The sequence below is a fragment of the Grammomys surdaster genome, unplaced genomic scaffold (assembly GCF_004785775.1).
Source record: "Grammomys surdaster isolate TR1022 unplaced genomic scaffold, NIH_TR_1.0 170, whole genome shotgun sequence".
NCBI lineage: Eukaryota > Metazoa > Chordata > Mammalia > Rodentia > Muridae > Grammomys > Grammomys surdaster.
In genome coordinates, this window is record NW_021604618.1 from 23,871,591 (window position 1) to 23,898,491 (window position 26,901).

Consider the following 26,901-nt stretch of genomic DNA (forward strand, 5'->3'; position numbering starts at 1 on the left):
GGATCTGAATGTTGTCTTCCTCCATATTTGTGGTGATTTTTTTTTAATGGTTTTATTTTTTTCGAGACAGTTCTGTAGACTAGGCAAGCCTTGAAATCACAGAGCTCTGCCTGCCTCTGTTTCCAAGTGTTGGGTTTAAAGGGGTCTGCAAAGCCCTTCTAAAAGATTTGTTTTTAACATTTGTTTTTATTTCCTTTTTTTTTTTTTAAAGATTTATTTTAGGTATATGAGTAAACGGTAGCTGTCCTCCGACAGCAGAAGAGGGCATCAGATCCCCGACACAGCAGAAGAGGGCATCAGATCCCTTTACAGATGGTGGTAGGCCACCATGTGGATGCTGGGAATTGAATTCGAGACCTCTGAAAGAGCACTCAGTGTTCTTAACCTCTGAGCCATCTCTCTAGCCCCTATTTTTGTTTTTTAATTAAAAACATCTTATATATGGGTATTTTTTCCTTGCATGTATGTCTGTGTACTGTATTCCATACCTGGTGCCCACAGAAGCTGGAAGTGTTGCATCTCCTGGAACTAGAGTGTCAGACAGTTGTGAGATGACACATGGGTACTGGGAATTGACCTGGGCCCTCTGGAAGAGCTCTTGCTACTGAGTCATGAAAAGCTTGGCAAAAGAATTGATGATCATGGCCTGGATAGTGTCTCAGCTGTTAAGAGCTCTTACTGTTCTTCTAGAGGACTCAGGTTCTATCCCCAGCATCCACATGGCAGCTCACAACATCTGTAACTCCAGTTCCAGGGGATCCAATACCTTCTGGCTTCCTCTCGTTCCAGATACTCACGTCAACATGCACATGCACGCAGGCTCTTTAGATATTCTCTTCCCAGAGCTTCTAGGATGCTGAGCAAATACTCTACCAACTGAACTACAGTCAGAGCACTTATTTTATTTATGCCAAGTAACTTTTTAAATTCAAACTCAGGAGTGTTGACCAGACCAGACTGGCCTTGAGGCAGTATGTTGCCATGTTGCCTGGACTAGCTTTAACATTCCCCTTGCCACCAATCAGCTCAAGTGATCCTCTTCTCCCAGCCATCTGCTGGCAGAAGTAATTTTTTTTTTTTTTTTTTTGGCTCTAGCTGGACATGTGGAATTAATGTGACATTTTTAAGCTGAATATTTGGAAACAAAGAATTTCAGTACAAAGTTGTTGGCTGTAGTTCTGTGAGATGCTCAGAGATACAGATGCTTGTCTAGTGAACTCACATGGTGGAAGGAGAGAACTGACTCCTCACGGTGTCCTCTGACTTACACATGTGCATCCTGGTATCTATGTGGGCATGTTGTTGCATACACATCCACACACGTATGTTTTTAAAAGGTTACTGGTGCTGCCTGTCTGGGAGAATGAACACAGTGAGAGTAAGTGCCGACTCAGTGTGATTCCGACGTAAATCCTTTAATGATAGCAAGACAGCAACCATCACTACTTTTTCTAGTTGTGTCTTTCTCTCACCCCCAACTTTCTTCCAGACCCAGCAGAGTGAAGATGGGATGTATGTTTTCCATCCTCACAGTCGGCATGTTAGCTGCCTTTCTTTCTCACCCACCAACCCAGCCCACCTATTGTCCCTGAGCTATGATGGCACACTGCGATGTGGAGATTTTTCCAGTGCTGTTTTTGAAGAGGTAAATGCTAATGTATTTGTGATCTGACATCAGATGACATTCTGGGTTTTTTATTACATGCCACAGAGTGACTCCTGTGTCAGTCTTGTTGAGAGAAGTGTGGTTCAGCTTAGGGACTAAGATCAAGTCTCAGACAGTCTGTTATTAGTTGTGTGACCTTCGTAAAGTTTCTTAACTTTTGTGGCTCAGTTTCCTTTAGCTATGAAATGGAATAGTCTTAGTATCTTCCTTACGGAGTTGTCATGAAAATTAAATAGAATTATGGTGAACAGGTAAATTATTTGTGTGTGTGTGTGTTTTTTTTTTTTTTTTGGTAGTGTCTGACTAAAGCAGCCCAGGCTGGCCTTGAACTGACTGGTGATCCTCCAGCCTCTGCTGGATGTCTGGGATTGTAGTATGAGCACATGCCACCATATTCTTGTTATACAAGCATTTTATTTGTAAGAGTGATGTTTTGTTTCCAGGCTTAAGCTTTGTGCATATTCATTTTGTGCTAGAGATTGCATCCAGAGCTAAGAGCATGCTAGATAGGTAAGAGATCTACTGCTGAGACAAAACCCAGTGTTAAAGAAGTCTCTCATAGTCTCGCTGGCCTCAAACTCCTTAAATCGTCAAGAGTAACCTTGAACTTTTGATCCCTTGCCTCCCAAATCCTCTGACTATGTAGGTATGCACCATGGTGACTGGTTTATGCTGTGCTTAGGATCAAACTCAGGGATTTATGCATCTTGTAAACACTCTGCCAGCCGAGGACACTCCCACCTCTACCCTCCCAGCACAGCTTTAACACACATGTGGAAGAGCTTAACTCAGTTGTTTTAACCTGGCAAAGGAAAAATTGACGAGACATCAGTGATATTATGGTTTTTGGCAAGAAAAAGATACCAGAAGGTTTTTATTTTTGACCATCTCTTTGGTGTAAGGCTCTTTCCTGGGCTGTTTTACCCATGCTAGAAAGATGAAATATATGCTGTCTGAGACTATTTGGAGGTTTTAGTTCAGTGACAGAATGCTTGCCTAACGTGCATTCAGCCCTGTGGTTCATTTCCAACATGGTAGAAAAGGAAAATAAAAACAATTGAAGGGATCCAAGTGTTTAGGCTTCCTTTTGAGAGAGGTTCTTTCTATGAAGTTCTGACTATCCTGGAATTTACTCTGTAGACCATACTGGCCTTGAACTCACAGAGATTCAACTGTCTTTGCCTCCCTTAGTCCTCGGATTCAAACCTTGCATGAACTATTTTTAAAAGATAGTACACGTGTCAAAGTCCTTGCTCACCATGCACTGAGTTCGATCCCCAGGACCCACATGACAGCTCAGTATGCGAGGGCTGGGGAGACAGCTCGGTGGGTGCTAGCTGCTCTTCCAGAGGACCCATGGTTAGGTTTCAGTACCCCATGGTGGCTCACAAACAGCTTACCTCCACTTCTAGGAGATTGGGTGCAATCTTCTTTCAACCTTGGGTACCAGGTATGCATGTTCTGTTCGTACACAGAAGTAATAAGGATATCTTTTTTTTTTAAAAAAAAAAAAAAAAAAAAAAGAATAAAGCTATTTAAGTTTTGGTTAGGGTTTTTTTTTTTTGTTGTTTTTTTTTTTTTTTTTTTTTTTTTTTTTTTTTTTTTTTTTTGGTTTTTCGAGACAGGGTTTCTCTTTATAGCCCGGGCTGTCCTGGAACTCACTCTGTACACCAGGCTGGCCTCGAACTCAGAAATCCTCCTTCCTCTGCCTCCCAAGTGCTGCGATTAAAGGTGTGCGCCACCACTGCTTGGCCTTTTTTTTTTTGTTGTTTTTTGTTTTTTTTGAGACAAAGCCTTGCCATGTTGTGTAGGTTGGCTTGGACCTGTGGTTTTTCTCAGTCTTTGAAGTGCCAAGATGACAGGCTTATACTTCTAGACCTATTTGCCATCACAAACATTATTGTAGCAAACAACTGGCCTCTTTGTGAAATCGGAATTGAATAAAACAAAAATTAATTAAAAATTTATTTTGGTGTTTTTGAGACAGGGTCCTACTATGTAGTCCTGCCTGTCCTCAAACTCACTATGTAGAACTATTCTGTTCTCAGACTCACAGAGATCCATCTGTTTCTGCCTCCCAAGTTAGGTGTAGCCACCATGCCCAGCTTCGAAAATGAAACATTTTGATATAGCTTTTTAAATCTGTTTATTCTTCTATCAACAGTAGTTACTATTGAACATTTAGTCATATATTTTAGACTTCACTTGGATGCAAAACTACTTCTATTAAGACATAATTTTAGTGTTTTGTTTGTTTGTTTTGTTTTTGTTTTTGTTTTTTTGAGACAGTGTTTTTTTGTGTAGTCCTGGCTGTCCTGCCACTCACTTTGTAGACCAGGCTGTCCTCGAACTCAGAAATCCGTCTGCCTCTGCCTCCTAAGTGCTGGGATTAAAGGCGTGTGCCACCACTGCCCGGCCATAATTTTAGTTCTTTAGAATTCAGAGTCAGTTCTTTTTCTGCCAAGTTTCATGGAGTAGATTTGGGACTGATGGTTTTTCCAGTTTTAAGAGATATGGGGTGTGGCCCTGATGTGAATTGCCATTTGATACACGAAAGCCTCTGTTTTTAGTTTGCTTTGTATTTGTTGTGTAGATGATAGCAGGTAAATGAAATTATTTGGTAAAGTTTTCCATATCTCCCTTACTTGGGATGTGAGCATTGGTTTTCGCTAAAAGAATGTTTTCTGTAATCCTAGCACTTGGGAAGAGAATGTAGGAGGATCAGGAGTTCATGGCCAGCCTAGGCTACTTGTAGAGGTATGAAGACAACTTTGGGGAGTCAGTAGTTGCCATCCCATTTTCCAGGTAGAGTCTTTCTGCATGTGTTACTGTGCTGGCATGCCAGGCTGCCTGCCTGAGCCTCCTCTCCACCCACTGCCATTGTAGGAGTGCCAAGCTGGAGGTACAGATGTGTGCCCCTCATCTTTTTCTGTGGGTTCTAGAGATTGAACTCAGATTGTCAGCTTGTGTGGTGAGCATTGACATGCCTAGCCACCTCCCTAACCTCAGTGTTTTAAGGACCGCTGCCTCTCCCGTAGGTATACAGGAATGAGAGAAATAGTCTGTCCTCCTTTGACTTCTTGGACGATGCCTCCAGTCTGCTAGTGGGACACTGGGATGGACATTTGTCACTGGTAGATAGACGGACACCTGGAACTTCTTATGAGAAGTTTTTAAATTCATCTTTGGAAAAAATAAGAACTGTTCATGTCCACCCATTATCCAAACAGTATTTTATCACTGCAGGATTGAGGTATGCTTGTTTTCTTACAGGTTTGTCTGTGTGTTTTGAGTCAGGGTCCCACTTTCTGTCTCAATCTGCTTTGAAATATGCTGATCCTTCTGCTTCACCTTCTCAAGGATTATATGTTTGTGACCAGGCCAGACTTGAGATGTGCTCTGTAGACAATGTTAGGATTTAATCCTTTTCATGTCAAAGAATGTGCTTTAGTTTCATAGATTCTTGGCCTGCTTTCTCTGTCTTTCTCTTTGTGTGTGTGTGTGTGTGTGTGTGTCTGTCTGTGTGTGTGTGTGTGTCTGTTTCTCTTTGTCTCTCTGTATCTCTCTCTCTCCTTTTTTTTTCTTGCGACAGAGATCTCACTATGTAGCCCTGGCTGGCCTGGAAATCAGAGATGCATATGCCTCTGCCTTCTGAGTGTCGGGATTAAGAGCATATCACTTGATCCCCATCTGACTTTTGTGCCATACAGTACCCAAGTAAACTTCTTATTCACACTGATAGAAATGTTTTGAGTGTAATGGCTTTTAAAAAGAAATCTTTTGGTTTAATAAATAGAAACTGTTGGAGAAGTACACTTCTTTCCCTTTACGTCTGACCCTTCACATCAGTCCGTTCACACCTGACCCCTTACGCCTGTCCCTTTGGCACTGCAAGTGTTTACGTCTACTTCTAAGAGAAGAAACCTTAAACAGAGAAGTTGTGTGTGGTCTGTAACTTCACTCATGTTATAATCTCTGTGGCTGGCAGGAACATGGACTTCTTTCTGTATCTTAGAGTTTTTCCTTTTACTTATTTTTCTATGCCCTTCACTATCTGTACAGTTATAGATTAGAGGGCTCTGTCTTAATGGTCTTAATGTAGCAGGCTCCTGCATGTCTGACTTGGGCTTAGCTCCGCTCTATGGGCTTGCTACATGGGCTGTTCTGATAATTTTTCTTCCTGTCCAGGGACGCTCATGTTTATGATGCCAGGTGCCTGAAGTCCAAGGGAAGCCAGCCTTTGATCTCCTTGACTGAGCACTCGAAGAGCATTGCCTCTGCGTATTTCTCCCCTGTTACTGGTAACAGAGTGGTGACCACATGTGCTGACTGTAAGCTCAGGTAAACTGAGAAGACCAAACCATGTGTCTAGGGGAGCCTCAAGTTTAGAGACTGTAGCTATGGTGTCTGTAGACTAGAAGTTATGTTTACTGCTATTACTAGCATTACAGTTTTATAGTCTCTCCCTCCCTCACTCCCTGCCCCGCCCCCCCCCCCCCCCCCCCAATTTCTCACTTTATTCTAGGTTGGCCTTGAACTTGTGATCCTGCTAATTGGGTTCCTGAGTACTGGGATTACAGGTGTGTTCTGGACCTACCTTAATAGTGTGTTAAATGGAAATGGGAGAGCCCCGTTCAGGCATGTGGAAAACAGCAGAAAATGATGCTTTTGCATAAGCTAATAATAGATGTTTTAGGGTTTTACCTTTGGTACTTTTCTATAGTAACCTCCCCAAAACTGATTTAAATCAGTTGAACTTAGAAAATAAGGTCAAGGCCGGGCGGTGGTGGCGCACGCCTTTAATCCCAGCACTTGGGAGGCAGAGACAGGCGGATTTCTTAGTTCGAGGCCAGCCTGGTCTACAGAGTGAGTTCCAGGACAACCAGGACTATGCAGAGAAACCCTGTCTCGAAAAACCAAAAAAAAAAAAAAAAAACAGAAAATAAGGTCAAGTTAAAGAAACACAAAGAGGCTTTTGTAGTCCCAGTTTCTTGACAGCCCAGAAAAAAAGGTGTGAAGACGGTTAATGTACCTATAAGGGAAAACAATTCTGTTCCCTTCAATCTTGTATCAGATTTGCAACTTCTTTTTTTTTTTTTTTTTTTTGGTTTTTCGAGACAGGGTTTCTCTGTGTAGCCCTGGCTGTCCTGGAACTCACTCTGTAGACCAGGCTGGCCTCGAACTCAGAAATCCGCCTGCCTCTGCCTCCCGAGTGCTGGGATTAAAGGCGTGCGCCACCACCGCCCAGCTTAGATTTGCAACTTCTTAAGAGTTGGAATTCTTTTCTTCAGCAAGTATGTATTGAATATATCCCATGGGTCGGGCTCAAGAATGGTAAACACATGGTCTTCGGGTGCTGACTTAGTGTCTAGCAAAGTGTGTGAGCATTCTCAGGAGATGGAATCAGAGTGTTTATCATGAGAGCATAGCAGCCCATACCTCCTGTCCACTCACATAGTTTTTAATCCCTTTTTATTCACTTATACTTCAGAATTCATCTTACTATATTAACCTCTAGTAATTAAGTAATAATCAAACCAGGCAAGTTCAGATTGATTGCTCTGTGTCAGCTGGGCGAGGAGGGGAGATGTGATACAGAAGTTGGCTTCTTTCTACCATGATACCTACTCAGTAGAGGATTCTGGGTCCCTCCACTTCCTGGCTATCACAGAGAGTCAGAGGAAGATTGCTTTTTATACATGCATGCAGTCAAAGTGTGCTGTTTCCTTCCACAGGCCTATGTATGTTGCTTATTTGTGAATCTAAATATAGTTTTATTGCAAGATTGTCATTGTACATGCTAAGCTGGTGTGGTAGTACCTACCTGTAATTACAGCTCTCAGAAGGCCATGTTGGAATCGACAGTTCTAGGCATACATAGCGAGATACTTTTGGGGGTGGGGGTCATGGTAGGCAGGGTTTCTCTGTGTAGTCCTGGAATTCACTCTGTAGATCAGGCTGGCCTTGAACTCAGAGATCTGAGTGCCTTTGTCTGCCAAGTTCTGGGATTTTAAGTGATAGTGTTTAGATATTTCCACCCTAATCTTATGATACAGTCTGAATTTTATAGGAGTCCATGTACTTATTGTTAAAGATGACATCTGAGGTTAGAGTCTGATTCCATATAAAGTAACAATTATATTTCCTACTGTGAACCATAGATATCTTAAACACACACTATTTCAGAAAATCTCGAGAATCTAACTAAGCAACATGACTAATTGTTTTCAGTGTTTATTTTGCAGGGTCTTTGACAGCAGCTCCATATCTTCCCAGCTTCCTCTCATCAGCACCATCAGGTAGGTCTCCGTGCACAGAATGCCCAAGATCCTGGATTGCTGTGAGCAGCAGCAGTACATAGAAGGCGCATGTTAGGCATGTGGCTGCCAAGGAGAGGCTATAGTCCTGGATTTGTGTTGTGCTGGGAGCTGATTTCCAGTCCTGTCCAGAGGAGCTCTTGCTTCCAGGTCTCAGTGGGCCGGCTCTTGGTTGGCTTGTGCTCTCTGAGGTTCTGTTCAGTCAAAGCCAAGTACTTAATACTTGAGTTACACTGTGTCCTTATTAAAGAAGACTGCGGCTTCTTGTGCCTGTTTATCCTGGGCTTCTGTGGTCTCCACACCTTTCTGTCTCTTGTTTCTGGTTGCCTCTTCTTGTACCCACAACTTTATGGAGCTTTATCCCACACTCCATTGTTTCACTGTTTTTGAAGTTGGGGTTATGTGTGGTGTGGCTTTGTTAGTGTCAGCTTTTAGAGGCTGCACTTGAAGCATATTTGTTTCCCTTTTCATAGCTTTTACCCGTTTCTTTTATTTTTCAGATATTATGTTTTAGTTTATCAGTTTCTTTTGTTTTGGTTTTTGATTTGAGACAGGGTCTCACTAGCTCTTCTGGAGTTCCCTGTGTAGACCAGGATAGCCTTGGTCTCTGCCTCCTGAGTGCTGAAATTAAAGGTGTGTGACACCATGCCCAGTCCTTATTTAACTTATTAACAAATTAAAAATGTGTATGATGTATGCAGCATGTTTTGAAATATGTATACATTATAGAATGGCTAAATTGATCTGTTTAATGTCCATCACCTCACATTCCTTTTCCCTTTTTTTTAAAAGATTTATTTATTTATTTTATGTATGTGAGTACACTGTAGCTGTCTTCAGACACACCAGAAGAGGGCATTGGATCCCATTACAGATGGTTGTGAGCCACCATGTGGTTGCTGGGAATTGAACTCAGTAACTGCTGAGCCATCTCTCCAGCCCTCCTTTTCCTTTTTTTTCTCAAATGAGTACATTTAAAAATCTACTCTTACTGACTTTAAAGACTTGTTGAGATGAGCTGGTGAGATGGTTCAGGGGAAAACATTTGTTGGGCAAGTGTGATGACCTGGAGTTCTACCCCTATTGGTGGCTGTCAGGCAACTGACAACTGCCTGTAACTCCAGCTGGCCTTTAATGCACTCACTGCACACACATAGAATACCCTTATAATGACACATACACACAAGTAAAAATAAGTCTTTACAAAGTTAAAAATAAAACCTATTATTAACTCTTGTTCTAGAATAGATCTCCTGAATCTTCCTGCTCTCTGAAAGTTTGCAGTCTTTCACAAACATCTCCCCTGCCCTCTACTACCAGCATCTGTTAATGGTTCTTTGCCTTTCCTTTTAAATTCTACATGGAAGTGAGGTCATGTCTTATTTTCTTTCTGTGTCTTGCTTATTCTAGGCTTATTTGTGTAGTCACAAATGACATAATTTCTTAAGGCCGAATAGTTTTCCTTAGTGTGTGTGTATTGTATATTTTATCTATCTGTTGATAATTTTATCTAGCTCTGGGTAGCTTGGAACTCTATATGTAGACCAGGCTGGCCTTCAGTTCATAGAGATCTGTCTCCTGAGTCCTGGGATTAAACGCATGTGCTAGAATAAAACCACAGATCTGAAGCTCTCTATATAGTGGCTATAAAGCACCTGCCTCAGCTCTAAGATTGACAGATGTGATTACTTGAAATTAAAAAAAAATGCCTCCAAGAGAGAAAACTCTGCCAGGCAGGGTTAATGTCTAGAACATAAAAACTAAATAACCATAGAAATTGTACACAAAAGAATAAAGCAAAAAGCCCACAAACAACCCAATAAATGAGCTGATAGTGGATAGTTTTCAAAAGGACAAATGTAAGAGGCCATAAAATTGGCTCAACAGTTAAGAGTGTTGCATAAGCATAAGGATCTGAGCTCAAATTCCAACAAACGTGTTTAAAAAGAGCGAGGTAGATACCCATGTGCCCTTAGCACTGTTGGGTGGAGGCAGGAGGATGGCCTGGGACTCAGTAAGATTATATGTTTATCTTTGGAGAAATGCCTCCAGATGACCTGTCTTTTGTTTATTTGTTTGAGTGGGACTATCATGATGTCTCTTCGTTGCCAGATGGTTTTCATTTCCATTGTCAACATCCAACATGAAAACACTGGATTAACATGAGTATGAGTTCAGAGACACTGGGCTAGTGTCCTTGTTGCAAAAACAGAACTGTGAAAAATCATTTTACTAAAATCGAGTTATTGTTACTTTATACAAATAACTGGCTTTTCCTGATGTTATTTTAATTAGCTGAAATTCCTGAGTGTGATGCAATTCTGAGTGTAAATGTTCACAATCAAGGCATAGAACATCCCACACCTTCCCTTCCCCTTTTATTGTAAACAGTGTTTTTTTTTTTCTGTTCAGTTTTTTGAGATTTTTAAATTCACACTTTATTATTTATTTGGTTGTTCAAGACAGAGTTTTCTTGTGTAGCCCTGGGTGTCCTGGAACTTACCCTATAGACCAGGCTGGCCTTGAGTTCAGAGATCAGCCTACCTCTGCCTCTTGAGTGCTTAGATTAGATGTACCACCATCAACTGGATGCGTTTTAATTTTTATTGTGTGTGTACAGGCATGTTGGTGCACGCAATGCCTTGTGTGTGTAGGTTAGAACGACTTTCAGGAGTAGATTTTCCTCTCCATCATAGGTCCTGGGGACTAAGCTCCAATTGTCAGGATGAAGCATCTGAAGTTATGAAGTATCAGGTTCATGTTATTTTCTTCAATATTATTTTTGGCTATTTAGGGTCTTTTGAATTTTGGTATGGATCTTAAGATTTTTGTTTCTATTTCTGCAAAAAAAAAAAAAAAGATAACATTGTGATTGCACTGAATTTGTAGATTCCCTTGGGTAGTATGAATATTTTAATATTAAGTCCTAAGCCATAAACACAGGGTGTCTTTACCTTTATATCATTGCTTCGTTTTGTGTGTGTGCTGCAATGTTTGCATGTTTGGAGGCCAGATACTGATGTTGACTGTCTTCCTCTTTCTGATTGATTGATTGATTGATTGATTGATTGATTGATTGTCAGGGTCTGGATATTGTTCATCATCTTATCCATCCATCCAGTCCATCTGTGAGGCAGGCTGGCTTGGAACTTGCTATGCAGATCATGCTGGTCTCACATCTCTGAGCTCCTCCTGCCTTGGGTTCCAGAGTGGTGAGGTCCCACATCCAGCCTCCATCTTAATTTTGACAGGGCTTCTCATTGACTCGGAGCATACTAGAGTGGTGGGCCAGCAAGACCCTAGAGTTATTCTTGTTCCCCCTCCCAGTGCTGGGGTTATAGGCAATCTCTGGTATTTTATGTAGTTGCTCAGCCCCCATTTCTTTTAATGGTGTTTTGTGTCTTTTTGTATACAAGTCTTTCATGTCCTAGGTTAGGATTATTTCTAAAGCATCTATCCCTCACTCACTCAGTCTCTTTGTAGCCCAGGCTAGATCAACTCGGCTTCCCTGGTGCATTGGTGGGGTCTCTTCTCCTAATTTTGTTTTTGGATGTGTTAACCGTGAATGTGTTATAGCAACTACTTTTTTTATAGTTATATGTATATTACTTATGTATAGGGTTTTTATGTTTGTTGGTATTTATATCCTACATTTAAAAACTGTACAGAGTGTGTGTGTCTGTATTTGTGTCTTTGTCTGTCTGTCTGCACCCATATGGAAACCGGAGAGCAATTTTAGGTGTTATTCTGTGGGAGCTGCCACTTTAGTTTTTGAGACAGCTCTCTGAATGGCACCTGGGCTCACAGTCTTGGCTGGCCGGTGAGCCACGGGGCTCCTGTCTCCATCTCCTGTAGCACTGAGATTACAAGTGTGCCCATGCTACCATGATTAGTTTGGCCTTGAACTCAGAGATCTGCCTGCTTCTGCTGCCTCCACCTCCCGCTCCACCTCCCAACTGCAAGGATTAAAGGCATGCACCACCACTACCTGGTTGAGTAGATTTTTAAATATGTGAAATCTTTTATCGTTTTTTTTTTATTCTTATGAACGTGATCATCTGCAGACAGTTTTCCTTTTCTTTCTCCTTTTTCCCTCCTTCCTTCCTCCCTCCCTGTTAAATGATCAGGCTTTGATAGCTGATAGCCAAGTTCAATGTAAATGGTGAGAGGACATCCTTACCTTACTCTGATCCCAGAGGGAAAGGTCTCAGTTGTCATCAGTCTGATGCCTTGTGGGCTTCTCTCATGTGGTCTTCATTGTATTGCGTTTGTCTCCCTCTGCTCCCAGTTTGTTGAGTGACTGCATCATGAAGGGATGCAGATTTTGTCAGATTCACCTCAGCATCAGTTGTGATGATCACGCACCTGTCCTCCACTTTGTTAATTTAGAATGGCATATTACATTGGTTGTGTTGTTATGGTGGGCTAGTCTTGTCTCCACTTGACCACAGTGTATAGTTCTTTAGTATGCTGTGAATTTGATTTACTAATATTTTTTTATTTTGTTTTGTTTTAGAGTCTCTTTATCCTAGGCTGGTCTGGAACTTGCTTTGTACTTGAGGATGACCTTGAACTCCCAATCTTCCTGCCTCCACCTTCTCAGTTTTAAGTGTGTGTCAACCATGCCTAGATTTTGAGGTTCAGGAGACTGAACCCAGGGCTTTGTGTATGATACATAAGCACTCTACCAAGTGAGCTACACCCCCAGGTTGAAGATACTTGTGTCCGTGTTCATTAAGAAAGCTGGGTGTGGAGGTGCAGCCCAGGTAGTCTCAGCACTGGGGAGGTTACGTCAGGAAGGCTGTTACAGTTGGAGGGACACTGAGCTACGTGGGAATCTCCAGGCTACAGAGTGAAATCCTGTCTCAAACAGAGAAAGAAAAACTAATACTTTGGAAACTTACTCTTTTTGGTGTTTCGAGACAGGGCTTCTCTGTGTAGCCCTGGCTGTCCTTGAACTCACTCTGTAGACCAGGCTGGCCTCGAACTCAGAAATCCACCTGCCTCTGCCTCCCAAGTGCTGAGATTAAAGTGGAAACTTTAATCTTTCTTTTTTCCTGCCTCTCCTTCCTTTATGTATATATTTGAGTCCCCTTAACTAGCTATCAATGAATTTATATTTTTTAATTCTTTAGGGTTAGTCTTGGCAAGTTATGTTCCTGGAAGTTTGTCCTTTTCATCTAGGTTATGCAGTTTGTTGGTATATAAGTATTCACAGCATGTTCTTAAAATTCTTTTTGTGTGTATAGAACTTTGAACAGGAAAGATACTGTTTTAGGGCTGGTAATGTGGCTCGGTTGATAGAGTGCTTGCCTGATAAACATGAGCCCCTGGCTTTGATTGGGTTTGATTCCCAGGACTGCATAAACTGTTGAAGTGTGTTATATGCCTGTAATTTCCTTACCTGGGAGGTAGAGGCAGGAAGATCAGAAGTTCAAGGTCAGTTTGGACTACATAAGACCCTGGTGTCAAAAAAAAAAAAAAAAGACTTTTGTTTTTTAGACTTACATGTATGAGTCTTTTGCCTATGTATGAGTGTGTGTGATGCCTGCTGAGGTCAGAAGAGGGCATTTGGTCCCATGGAGCTGGAGTTATGGATGGTTGTGAGCCATCCATCATACCGGTTCTGGGAACCAAGCCAGTAAGTGCTCTTGACTATTGAGCCATCTCTCCAGCCCCAGAAAAAGGTACCATTGCCATAGACTGAGAGTCACTGCCCTCTGAGCACAAACTGAAGGTTGGAAGATATAGTAGGCGTTGGGAGTTATTTCTATACTGGGTTTTGCTTTTTAACCTTCTCTCTATGCTACTTTGTATTATTTAACACATAAAAAGTAAACACTGTTTTGTTTTTGTTTTTCCCACTAGGCATAACACCTTCACTGGGAGATGGCTAATGAGGTTCCAAGCTGTGTGGGACCCTAAACAAGAAGATTGCTTCATAGTTGGTAGCATGGACCACCCACGGCGGGTGGAAGTCTTCCACGAGACAGGGAAGAATGTACATTCTCTTTGGGGAGAATGTCTTGCATCTGTGTGTTCCCTCAGTGTTATGCATCCTACACAATATATTCTGGCTGGAGGTAATTCTAGTGGGAAGTTACATGTTTTTATGCATCAAGAAACCTCAGTCATTGAGTAGGTTCGACAAATTGTTGAAGTTGTTCTGTGGCTAAAGAACCTGGAGACTTGTTGAACTCAGCTTAGTGCATCTGTTTGGTCATGTGTTACATTTATTAAATATAATATTGCTTCTCAGTGAGACCTCGACGCAGAATGTAGTGTTTAGCAAATGAGGAACTTGAAGGCCATTTCTAGAGGATGAGGGAGGGGCCTGGAGCAGAAACTTGGGTGCTTTCAAGTACTTTCTGATTGTTTTGAGACAGGATCTTGTGTGGCACAGGCTGGCCTCAGACTCTGTAGCCAAGGATAACCTGGACCACATGAGCCTCTTGCCCCAGCCTCCTGAGTGCTAAGATCACAGGCATGTCCCAGTGCACTTGGCATCTTTCAGCACTTTTAATTAGGCTGTACTTTGCAGAATTCTAACAAATTATAAAGCTTTCAGTGGTCATTATTAACCTTTTGTGACAGAATGAGACCATTTTGATGCAATAGTAATCTATAGATCTGTGATTTATTTAGTTTGGGGTGAATACTTATTTCTCAACACTGGACTAGGTTTTAAAAGGTCATCTAATTATGAAACATTATTGAACTGCAGAGACTGTCCCATGCTTGACAAGTATTCTACTGACTCATACCCCACCTTTGAAACTTACATGTATGTTTTGCTTTGTTCTTGAGCCTGGATCTTACTATGTATCCCAGGTTAGCTTTGAACTTAGTCCTTCTGCCTCACTTTTCCAAGTGCTAGGACTATAGGTGTGTACTACCATGCCCAGTCAGAACTTAGTTTTATAAGCTAAGAACTTTTTTTGGGGGGTCCTTGTATCTCAGTTCAGTGTTACTTGAAATCCCACCATAATCACTGGAGAACAGTTGGCTTCTATAATTCGGGCCTGCTTGGAGCTCTGTCTGTCCCCTACCTCTGGGCAGCTCCTGAAATGGACCAGGACAGCACTGTGTTTGAACTTGCACCATTAGCCTGTATTCTAATGAATAACTGTGTACAAACTGGGCTCCAGACGAGGAGCTTGTAGCTTTTCACATGAAGTTAGTAACCTCAGTGTACTGACAATTTTGGAGTTTTGATTTCTTTAAAAACACAGAAGGGCTGGAGAGATGGCTCAGCGGTTAAGAGCACTGACTGCTCTTCCAGAGGTCCTGAGTTCAAATCCCAGCAACCACATGGCGGCTCACAACCACCCATAATGAGATTTGATGGCTTCTTCTGGTGTGTCTGAAGACAGCTACAGTGTACTCATAAATAAAATAAATAAATCTTTAAAAAAAAAACAAAAAAAAAAAAACACAGAAATATGCTGGGCAGTGATGGCACACGCCTTTAATCCCAGCACTTGGGAGGCAGAGGCAGGTGGATTTCTGAGTTCGAGGCCACCCTGGTCTACAGAGTGAGTTCCAGGACAGCCAAGGCTATATAGAGAAACCCTGTCTCAAAAAACCAAAAAGAAAAAGAAAAAAAAAAAAACAACCAAAAAACGCGCGCACACACACACACACAGAGAAATATAAGACTTTTTGTTTTAATCCCACAACATAGGGCTGCTTCATAGTGTCCCCAGCAGGTGATTATGATTTGCTTCGAGCTCTAGCAGGGTGTGGTTGTGCCAGCTGCAGATAGTTGCTGCAATTGTGTGACATTTGGAATTCTGGGAACTTTTCAGAGGGTATATCAATGCTAGAGCCCCAATAGACATGGTTGGTTGTTCAGGGGGATTGGCTGTGATTTGTTAGTAGTTGTGCTCAAAGAAGAAGCAAAAGGAAAGAAATTAGATTCAGGCATCTCTCCTCCCCTCCCCCATTTCTTTCCCTCCTACCTTTATCCTCTTATCCAGTGTTGGGGGATCAAGTAGGGGCAGATAAAGGGTGGCAAAAAGAATCCACAAAGTAGTAAAGACCAACTATAGTCCTAAGGTGGAATAAAAAAGAATTGAGCCCCAGTGTTGGGCACCACTTCTATCCAGTCTGATTGTTTTTTGTGTCTTCTTTGATCACTACTACAAGCAAACAGTAACTAACCAGTCCCCCCCACCCCCCCTTTTTTTTTTTGGTTTTTCGAGACAGGGTTTCTCTGTATAGCCCTGGCTGTCCTGGAACTCACTCTGTAGACCAGGCTGTCCTCGAACTGAACTCAGAAATCCGCCTGTCTCTGCCTCCCAAGTGCTGGGATTAAAGGCGTGCGCCACCACCACCGCCCGGCCAACCCCCCCTTGAACAGACAGTAACCACTAACCATCCCTCGTGGGGCCCTCACATTTATATACCCTCTGAAAAGTTCCCAGAATTCCAAATGACACACAATCACAGAAATGATCTGCAGCTGACAAAACCACGCCTCTGCTAGAGCACAACGAAAGTCAGTCAGCTGTGGACAGTCTGAAGCAGCCTCCCAGCCCATGCCTGGGATTAAAACAACATATTCTTATATTTCTGTGGTCTTTTTTTTTTTTTTGAAACCAAAATTCTAGAATTCTTACTCTATTCTAGCATTTGAGAGGTAGAAGCAGGAGAATCAGGAGTTCAAGGCCAACCTCAGCTAATAGTAAGTTCAAGGCCAATATAGCTCACATTCCCTTTCCCCCAAATTAATTAAAACACACAAAGTAAAATTACGATATTTTTATTTTAGAGTACTTTAAAGTAAAATTTAGCTTCATATGCATATATGTATATATGATATATGTTGATATATATTCTGCTGAATCAGTGGCCTGGAGTCACAGTGTATTCAACATTTTTCTATTATTATTTGCCAAAGTTACTACTGAAGGACTTATAAATAAATAGCGTAAGCAGTATGTTTGGATTGTAAAAGGGAATTCTCAATTATATGTCAGAGAAATAAAGTGATATTAATTTTCCTTGAATAATGTCTTTGAGTAATCTTTATAATTAAAATCTAGAGGCTCAGCAGTTAAGAGCACTAGTTACTTTTTCAAATGACCCGAATTGGATCCCTTAACACCTACATGGTGGTTTACAACCACGTGCGACTCAAGTTCTCAGGGATGCAGTGCCTTCTTTTGGTCTCTGCAGGTATTGCATACACATGGTATGTAGACATACATGCAAGCAGAACACTCATAACACAAGATTAACCCAAAGTTTAAAAAAACAAACAAACTAAGAGTTTAGTGTGGTGGCACAGGACTTTAATGCTATCACTTGGGCAGATCTCTGAGTTCAAGAGCAGTTTGGTCTACCTGGTGAATTCTAGGCCAGCCAGTGAGACCTCATCTAAAAACAAAAAGTGTTGGAGGCTTAGCTTTCATAATCATGGATATTCGTAAGGAAATGGTAGTTTTGTTTCATAGCTGATAAAGGTTTTTTTTATTCTTATTATATGTATTTCCACTGCATGTGTGTGTTGCCCAGGAAGTCAGAGAAGGGTGTCACATATCCTGGAACTAAGTTCTAGCCAGTTGTGAGCCACCCTGTGGGTGCTGGATTTGAACCTGGGTCCTCTCCAAGGAGTGAGCCACCCTTTTCTCCGTGTATTGATAACTTGATAAAGTGAGACCAGTAACAAGGGTTTTGTTGTTTTGTTTAAAAAAAAAAAAGACCCATTCTCTTATGGTATTTAAATATTTATTGAGTTTAAAAATAATCTTCATGGCACCAATGATTTTATGCTAACTACATACTACATATGTAGAAAAAAGTACATTGCTTTGAAGGAAAACGTAACTTAAAAGAGATTTGGCACACGGAAGGTTAACAGCTGTATACTTTTAACTGAAACTAAGAAATTCACATTTGTAGGTAGTTTATCCTCTACTGCTTAAAGGTGCAGTCCACTATTCAGTAGGTATTTCCTCTGATCAATGATGCAGATCTGCTTTTCTACAGTGAGACCAACTAATTCTGAGAGGAAAGAAGAGACATAGAACACAGCAAAACCAGACTGAAAGCTCAAACTTTTGTAATGATGGGAAAATACTGAAAAACACTAGTCACCAGTAAAGAGAGTTTGTTACTGAACTATTGAAAATTATTTGGAAACCAAATCGAAGGAAGCCTTTTCTGTCCTTATTTTCTGGGCTAAACCTTGGGGGGCAAAGGGGAACGACCTGAAGGTTCCGGGTCACATGTTGGAAATGGCACAGACCGCAGCACTGTTAGGACTCTAGACACAAGAAACACACCAGGCAATGGCAGGCTGCCTCCCTCTCGAGGCTATGAAAGGTCAGAGGCAAGGCTTACCACTCACTGCATAGACGCTGGGTTCTACAAACTGAGGTAGGAGCACCACACTAGAAGGCAATCTGCTGTGTTGCATAAGAATAGAAATCCCGGTTCACACCAGCCCTGTTTCCCAATAGCCTTTGCCATCAGTCTTGTGCTAAGTAAACCTTTGCTATGCAGTTGACAAGTGGCAGTGGCTCATTGCTTTTAAGTGATCTCTTTACTCGGATCCCCTCAGTTTGTCTTACATGGTAAATGTTTTAGATCTTACACAAATTGTTGCTGGTACGGGAATGATCGGATAGGCCTGGAACCATGCTTAGCGTCACCGATGTTCACAGTGGCAGTACTTGACCTTGGTATCAGATGACACATCACTGCTGGTTGGTTGTTGGAGCACCCCGAAAAGCCCCCATTGGGAAATGGTTCTGGGTATCTTACGCAAAATAACAATCGAAGCTGGCCGGGTCTAGGCCAAGGTTTGCATCTTACGGCTGGGGACCAGTCTCTCAGCATGCTGCAGTTAATTTTAGGTTTATTTTTTGGAAGTGGGAAGCCAGTGGTCCGAGACAACATTTCATGTATCCCAGACTGGCCTAACTATGTGACTTAGGATTACCTTGAGCTGATTCTTGCCTCCCTGCTGAATCCTGGGACCACAGGTATATGCTACCACACTTGGTTTTGTGTATTGTTAGCAGTCAAATCCAGGGTCTTATACATGCTAGAAACGTACTCTTCCCTCTGAGCTACACTTCCTCAGCCCTATGCCTTAATAAAGTTTTGGAACAAGCCATGTTATTTTATGCATGCATTATCAGAGGCGTGCTAGGGTGGCAGAGCATGGTCCACAAAATCAAAATTGTATTAAAAGAAATTTGTTGTCCTCTGGTCTAGATAAGAATGTCATCTTTAAAATTTGTAAATGCCCTCCCTGCATCTTCAAAACCCCATTGTTTTGTTGTTGATGTTGTTTTGTTGTTGTTGGTTTTTGTTTTTAATGGCTGCCATATTCTGAATGTGGACATGGTTCCACCCCAGGCAACAAAATAAGAGGAGCTCGAATATAGTACAGCCCAGTGTGTCCTGCATTTGGGGCTGTGCTGCTCCACTGTTTTCTGGTCCCAGGAGTGTGCCCCTTGACTGTCCTTTCTGTCCTTTACATGAGTCCTCGGGCCTCAGATGACTTAGCGGTCTCCCTGAGATGAAAACAAGCTTTTGTTTGTTATTGGTGGTAAGAAGTGTAGAGGCCTGGGGACTGCTGCTCATCTGTGTGTGTGTGTGTGTGTGTGTGTGTGTGTGTGTGTCCCTATGCTGCTGTGAGCCACGCTAAGTGCTCCCTGACCTTGTTTCCAGGAGCAGAGGTTGACCCTATGGGTGGCATTCCTACAGTAAGTGTTGGTTTCTGCCACAGTCAAGCTCTGTTGCTTGTAGGCATGGTTTAGAGTCTGCTCAGGGTTCCCTGGTCCCTTCCAAGGCTGCTGCTCTTCCCAAGGTCTTCCTCAGATCTCTTTCTCTCTTGCATCTTTTAATTCATAAAGTAAAAACAAAATATGAATAGATAGGAAAATAACATTTTGCTGTTAAAATAGAGCTTGAAATAGTGTTGTTGTTTTTTTGGGGGGGGTCGCACTGTACAAGACAAGCACTGCTCTCTGTGACTCAGCACAGGTCTCTGGTAACTATGCTGTTGGACATTTCTGACAGCACACTCTGGCACCACTTTAACACCCTGGAAGTACTAGAAGTCTTGAGGTTCTTCAGAAAACAAACAAACAAACAAACCCAAACTATTAAATAAAACTCCGATGTCCACTAGGCTCTAGTCTAAGGGGACAGACTTACCCCACCCCTGCTGCTGCTGCTGCTGTAGCGGTGGTCCCTTCAGATGCCCACTCTGCTCAGATTTGAAAGAACAAAAGGAAAAGAAAATCCAACTCAGACTGTCGTAAGAAGCAACTTTCTATTTAATCATTCTACACAATTTACTTGTTAAACTTTTCTGTCTGGCAAGGAAGCCAATCCTGCCTGTCCCTGGCTTGCCCTGCTGGGTCTCCCGGAACCTACTGGCACCAGTGAGAAAGTTGCAGGGTACAGAGGACAACAGTCTGAGTCTTGAGCTAGTGCCCCATCTACTGGGTGACACTACTGCAATGTCAGTATAGTAAAATAAATGACTTTTATTTGAATACTTTCAAAATAATACACATCTATGAAAATTAAAGTTCGAACTCCAAAATTATCCTGCATATTGAAGGATGAAAAACATTTGAGTTGCTGAGCCTTTCTTGGAAGAGCCTCTGAAGAAACTGAATTTTCCCGGTTTACAGAGCATTAGCCTATATCCCTTTCTTCTTCTGGGAAACAACCCTCCTAGGCTGCAGTGGACTTTGAGTCATGAGAGGACTTGGTGTGTGTGCCGATGGTTCCGATGGGTCCCATTGCTGGGAATGAGTAGCCGGGCTCCTTGGTCCACCTGGCTAGTTAGTGGGAGGAGTCATGCCTTCTCAGGTGTCAATGAGCAGGCTCACCACTGAGCGGATTTTGCAGGCAAACCATCGCCTGAGGGGACAAAAGTATTGATAGTGGAATTGTTCAAACTCAGGGGTCTGGCGGATATCTCGGAAAAAAGCAACGTCAAGGTCAGACTCAGTAAGGATGATCAGGAGGAGGAGCAAAACAAAGAGGAGTCCCATGGTCACAAGGAGCAAACGGAGGACACTTAAAACAAACTTATTCACCTGTTCCTGCTCTGACCCGCCGTGCCCCTGACACAGGGCCCTCAGCTCTCCTCCCAGGGCCTCCGCCTCAGTTGCAGTTGGGGTGCTGGCCTCTGACTCCTTCTCCTCCTCAATGCTACACGTGGCTCCGTTGATCTGCCGGGAGAGCAGCATCAGCTCCAGGCTGTGCTCGGCTACAGGGGTGGGCAGCACACTGTCTGCGGGGCTATAGGCCTCATCCGCTATCACAGCTACACGTTCATTGCTGTCTGCCCGGCTGCTTCTCACGTGAGGCAAGAAGGTGTCCCCGTGGGAAGAGGACCGCACTGGTGTGGAGTGGGCACTGTCTCGTAGGGACTCAAGGCCTGGAAAGGCAAAAAGCACAGGAATTAGCTTTCCGGATCACCAAATTCTTTCCTATTCAATGGCGTCCGTTCAGTTCCTTAGGTGCCCTCTGTGTGCTCCACGTTATAGCAGCAGTGACTGTGGAGTCCATATTTAGACATCAAGAATAGGACAAAAGAAATACCCAGTGGACATTTAAAAATGTTTAAAGTTTTCACTTGTGTCTTTCAACAACTCCAACAGAGAGTGGTGAGGGTGAACAGTTAATGGGAAAGCTGCATGGCTGGCTGTTCAAGGCAGAACTGTGGACGGAATCCAAGCCTGTGACTCAACAGTGGGGCCGATGGGACGCAGGGCACATTAAGTCTGCAGCCTGCACCTGCCTTGGGTCTCAAGCACCCAAGAATCTTGTGATTAAGAGCTGCTGCCCCAGAACTCTTGATGCTTGGGTTTCTCTGTATTTCCTGATACTCTATCTGATGCAGCCTCTGACATGTGTGGTAGCAGTGTTTTCTTCGTCACTGATGAAACAGAACCTTTTAAGCCCCAGCTGTGGCATGATCCTGACCTCTGCCCTACTTCCTTCCTTCTAGAGGGCACATGACAACCTCTAAAAGGCCTGTCCCCTCACAAGGACATCTGTGACAGCCAGATCTCCCAAGTATGACTAGCTTTGGTGCCAGCAGCCACTTGAGTACAAAATATCTTGGCTTGTGATTAATCCCTAAACTGGCTGGAAGGAGAGAGGCTGATATCAGGAACATTGAGTCAGAAGCCATGGCATACTAAGCTGTTGGTGACTTCAGTATACATGAAAATGGGCAGGCAGGCCCACCATGGTTGTTCACTAAGGGTGTTAATGTTCTGTTTTCTCAACACAAGAGTGCTGTGAGCTCATTCCAGATCAGGCTAGTCTGAACAAGAAAATGTAGTTAGCACCCCCTCCCCATTTCTCCACCCTCTCCTTTTTTCTCCCTCCATTTCTTCCTTCAGTTCAAAACCTTGTTATCGATTGATTTTTATCTCTGTTGTTATATATGAAATGTATCTCATTCAAAATGTTATGTGTACTTAAATTATCCAGAACTATCACCATAAACTTTTAGCATGGATTACAAAATAACATCCCACTTTAAACAAATTGTTTTGTATTTTAAATTAAATACATGGCTTTTGTTTCTCTTGTAAGTTACCATTTAGAGTATTAGGTTCCATTATAACATTTCTAAACAATCTTTTGTTGCCCCTCGCACACCCTGCCCCTGCTCCCCTGAACTGTCCCACCCCAGTACCCACTTGTGCACTTTCAGAGCACACATATTCTATTTTCTCAAAATGGCTCATTTGTCTCTCTTGAGTCCGCTCTGGCTTAACTCACTGAGTAGTCAAAGATGACCTTGAACTCTGACCCTCCTCCTGTCATCAAATGCTGGGAGTACAGGTGGATGCAACCATGCTTGGTTTATCAAACTCAGCCTGTGCATGTTACCCAAGCATTTTCCTAACTGAGTGACATTCCTAACCCCTTACCACCCCCATAGTCTCCTTTCTGGTTTCATGACCTATAACCACTCCCACATATGTCAGGATTTAAAAGGTAGAATCTACATGAGAGAAAACACATAGTATTTGTCTCTGCGTCTGGGTTACTTCCCCTAATAGTTTACCGATATATCCATTTTCTGCGAGTTTCATATTTCAGAAAATTCATCTGCTATAGGAACCACCGTTCACCCTGGCCTTCGTCAGACCCGTTAGTCTTGGGGCGCTGGGTGAAGTGCACAGCAAGACAAGTGTATTTACCTTTGAGGTGCTCTAGCTGGTGCCTCTGTCCAGAAGTGGCTCCCAGTGGGCCAAGGGGGACAGTTGTTAGGACCCTACCCTGAAGCCGGGGTCCCAGCCTCAGGATGCGGATGCTTAGGGGCCGAAGGCAGTGGTTAGTCAGCCGGAGCTGCACATGGACTCTGGTCTGAATCTTAATTAGACTCTTTCCCATGGTGGGCCAGTTCCTTCTTCAAGGGGAACCAGCCAGGCACGGGAGGTACAGAGAGGAAATGGCCAGCTAGGGACAAAGAATCCACCAGTTCCATGCCATGTCAGCCCCCTCCAGCAGTGCCTTCCACCTGGACAGAGAGCTGGCTCTGCAGGGCCTCATGTCAGGCTGAGCTGCAATAAGGGAGAAGTCTGGAGAGGAGAGGCCATCCTTATCAGGGGACTGGATTCAGTCAGAAGTGCTTACATCCATAAAAAGAAATGCTTTCCAGCCTGCAGCTTATTCCCTGAGGCCCTACATGGCCAGCCCAGGCTCGCAGAGGGAAAGGGGAAGGCTATGGACCAACTACAACTGTCCCAGAAAGTAGGACCCCTGTGAAGTCACAGGCAGGGTTTATCTAGGCCACATGCACTGAAGTCACACAGGAACTGAGGAAGAGGTGGCTCCAGGGCTGGGAATGGGCTGTCAGTCCAGGTCTCTCTTCCCCACAACCCCCTTTGCTGAGCTCCACATTCCGTCCCTCCATAGACACAGTGGGTAAAGGACACTGACATTCCTGAGTGCCCTCTGGGCCTCTATAGCAGCACTAGAACAAAAGAAGCCATAGTCCTTGTTTTTGAAGTGTCTCTGTTTGTGGGGATTTTGTGCTTCATTCAAACTGTAATGATATGTTATTTTATTTATTTATTTATTTATTTATTTATTTATTTATTATTTTTTGTATTTTCCCCAGTTTTTAGAAAGCAAATGAAGCTTTTCTAGAATGTCAGAGGGCTTCTGTGATGTGCCTTTGAATGAACTGACTTCATAGCCAAAAGCACGTTCCTTGGGGTTTTTGAAGGCCCTGGGCCCATTCCTCATGGCTCCTCCCTCCAGTCGGCTGTGTTTGTTAGCAGCTGATTGTTTCCACACAGTTGCAAAAGGCCAGGTGGGAGGGCTTCTCTTTAAAGTGCTGTACCTCTGTACCCTGCACTCAGAATCCCAGGATTTGGGAGGCTGAGGCAGGAAGAGTGCCTGTACTACAGCATGAAGCTTTGCCACCCTCACCCTAACCAAACCAAAAAGCATTCCGTGTGCATTAGCTTCCTTGTGAGTTACAGAGGGCAAGGAGGGGGCTCCTTTTTACAAGTGAAGCAACCACCGGCCTTGGTGGTAGCCTCCTATCCAGGCTTCTCCTTGGAGTTCTGTATCAGCCACAAGTGACTATTCAGGTCAGAGTCATGCATCACACCCTAAAACTTGATAGGAACCAGAGACCCTCTCACAGAATGATACTCATCTTTACCTGAGCAGTTCTGTGTTTGAAATGACGTCTTGCTATGTACTTTATGCTGGCCTTTAACTCGGGAGGATCCTCCTGCCTCAGCTTCCTGAATGTTGGGATTATAGGCATGTGTTTTCACAGTCCTCTTACCCCTGCCTCCCAAGTACTGATCACCACACATCATTGCTGGGGACTGAACACTCCCCAGCACTGTCCCCACCCTTTGTGTAGAACCTTCTACCTGCCACTGGCTCCCACCCAAAAGACTGTTGTTATCTCTAAAGTAAATAAGATTCTTTTCAAGTCTCTAGTTTGAAGAAGAGTGCCCCCCCCCCAATCCTGGATGTTTGAACACTTGGTGCCCAGTTGGTGGTGTTGAGGTTTAGGCTCTGTGGTCTTGCTGGAGGAAGTATTCCACTTGGGATAGGATTCAAGATTTTAGAGCTTTGCCCGACTTCCAGTTCTCGCTCTACCTCCTGCCTGTTTGAAGATGTTAACTCTCAGCTTCCTGTTCCACTGCCAAGCCTGCTACTTGCTGCCCTGCCTCTCTGCCATGATAGACTTGGTTTTTGTCGAGACAGGGTTTCTTTGTGTAGCTCTTGCTGTCCTGGGACTTACTCTATAGACCAGGCTGGTCTTGAACTCAGAGCTCAGCCTGCCTCTGCCTCAAAGTGCTGGGATTAAAGAAAGGCCTGGCTCAAAATAAACTTTCCTATGAAGAGACTCGAGGACCTGCCCCACTTCTGCGTTAATCCTTGGTAATGGATCCCACACTCTCTTGTCCCTGCACTAAGCCAACACGGCCAGTACTCTCCCCAGCCCCCAGTGCAGATGTCACCAGCCTATGAATACAGAAGGCAGTCCATCCTAGCCCTTCTCAGCACCTACCCATGCACTCCCTTTAGTGATAAATCTTAACAGCCAGCATTTCCCCAGTGCAGATGGCTCCTGCCTTTGAAGGAGGCAGGACTTAGTGTCCTTCAGGTGATAAGGCCCGCTCTTGAGCAGTGGGAAAGGGACAATTAAGGTTCCCGGACAGCTGTGGCTGGTTTGTAAGCACACGCAGACCTCTGAGAACAGAGTGAGCTACTTCTTCCCAGATTAAGGAGGTCCTTTTCCAGTTGCGTGGTTCTGCCTCGCTGGTCGCCGGCTGCTGTCTGATCAGGTTTGAAGGATGTCAGTCCTTTACCCCTTATCCAATCATGTAATGCCAGGGCTCGAGAACTTATGCATTCTCCTATATATATCCCAAATCCCTAGACTCGAGCGTTGCATTCTTAACCTGCAGAGCAGGAAAGGCTGCGATCAGATCCAGACTCATACAATAAAGACTCTCTTTGTTTTTACATTGATGTAGCAATTTCTGGTGGTCCCCTGGAGTTTCCTCAAACTGGGCATAACACCTACATACGTTGTCTTGGTCCTGGTATTTTTTTTTTTTTAAGAATTATTTATTTATGTATGTGAGTGCACTGTTTCTCTTTAGACACACCAGAAGAGAGCGCTGGATCCCATTACAGATGGTTGTAAGCCACCATGTGTTTGCTGGGAATTGAACTCAGGACCTCTGGAAGTGCTCTTACCCGTGGAGCTATCTCTCCAGCCCCTGGTCCTGGTATTTTATCACAGCATCAGGAAGTAACTAATACAGTTCCTGCACAGGAGCTTAGTTAGCCACATTACAGCGTGCAGACCTGCGTCATCTCCAGGAGCTCACACTCACCTTCCATGATAGAGATGTGCACAGCTCTTCTTCGTGTCCTGGGGACACTGCTCAGTCGTGGGCCATGGGTTATGGAAGGACAGCTGCGGCTAGGGACCATCCCTGCTCTGAGAAGGAATGGATAGAGAACCACCTCAGTGCACAGATAGGGGTGTCTAGATAGTTAACAAATTCTCTTGACCTTTGGCCCCCGAGTCTCAGCGATTCTGTTAGATTCCCTCACTTTCTTTCTCTGGACACCTAGCCTTTCTGCAGTGTGTCTTGGGGGGCCAGACAAGACTGTTAGGGAATAGAACCTCAGGATGAGACATGCTCCTGAAATGTCTGAAAATGGTACCAGCACTTTCCTTAGTTCCCGTGGGCTGCTTAGGGGAGGCTGTGTTGAGGGGCAGGTAATAATTTCCTCTTTCCAAAGGTATAGGCTGGTGGGCAAATCCTAGATTTCTCGGCCAGTCTGTGTGAGTTGATTGGGCTTGGGGGAGGCAGGCTTCTAGAAATACATGATTTATGGACACACATGACAGAATCGTGAGGTTATTTGAGG

General features: G+C 43.5%; 2 protein-coding genes across 5 annotated transcripts in view; one reads left to right on the forward strand and one right to left on the reverse strand.

Moving 5' to 3' along the window:
* Wdr76 (WD repeat domain 76) overlaps nucleotides 1-14,241 on the forward strand; it is a 31,327-nt gene extending 17,086 nt beyond the window's left edge. The window contains 5 exon segments of the mRNA XM_028767134.1: nucleotides 1,490-1,645; nucleotides 4,705-4,919; nucleotides 5,855-6,007; nucleotides 7,912-7,965; nucleotides 13,852-14,241. Of these exon segments, the coding sequence (XP_028622967.1) occupies nucleotides 1,490-1,645; nucleotides 4,705-4,919; nucleotides 5,855-6,007; nucleotides 7,912-7,965; nucleotides 13,852-14,125 (852 nt within the window). The 3' untranslated portion in view covers nucleotides 14,126-14,241.
* Nucleotides 14,242-17,698: 3,457 nt separating this feature from the next.
* Frmd5 (FERM domain containing 5) overlaps nucleotides 17,699-26,901 on the reverse strand; it is a 254,279-nt gene continuing 245,076 nt past the window's right edge. For 2 of the 4 annotated variants that reach the window (XM_028766916.1, XM_028766917.1), the window contains 3 exons: nucleotides 26,358-26,464; nucleotides 21,054-21,397; nucleotides 20,640-20,874 (listed from right to left, as the gene is read on the reverse strand). In XM_028766916.1, coding sequence (XP_028622749.1) covers nucleotides 20,827-20,874; nucleotides 21,054-21,397; nucleotides 26,358-26,464 — 499 coding nt within the window. In that variant the 3' untranslated portion in view covers nucleotides 20,640-20,826. Of the gene's footprint in view, nucleotides 21,398-26,357; nucleotides 26,465-26,901 lie in introns of all 4 variants that reach the window. The other 2 variants (XM_028766915.1, XM_028766914.1) reach the window with 2 other exon arrangements.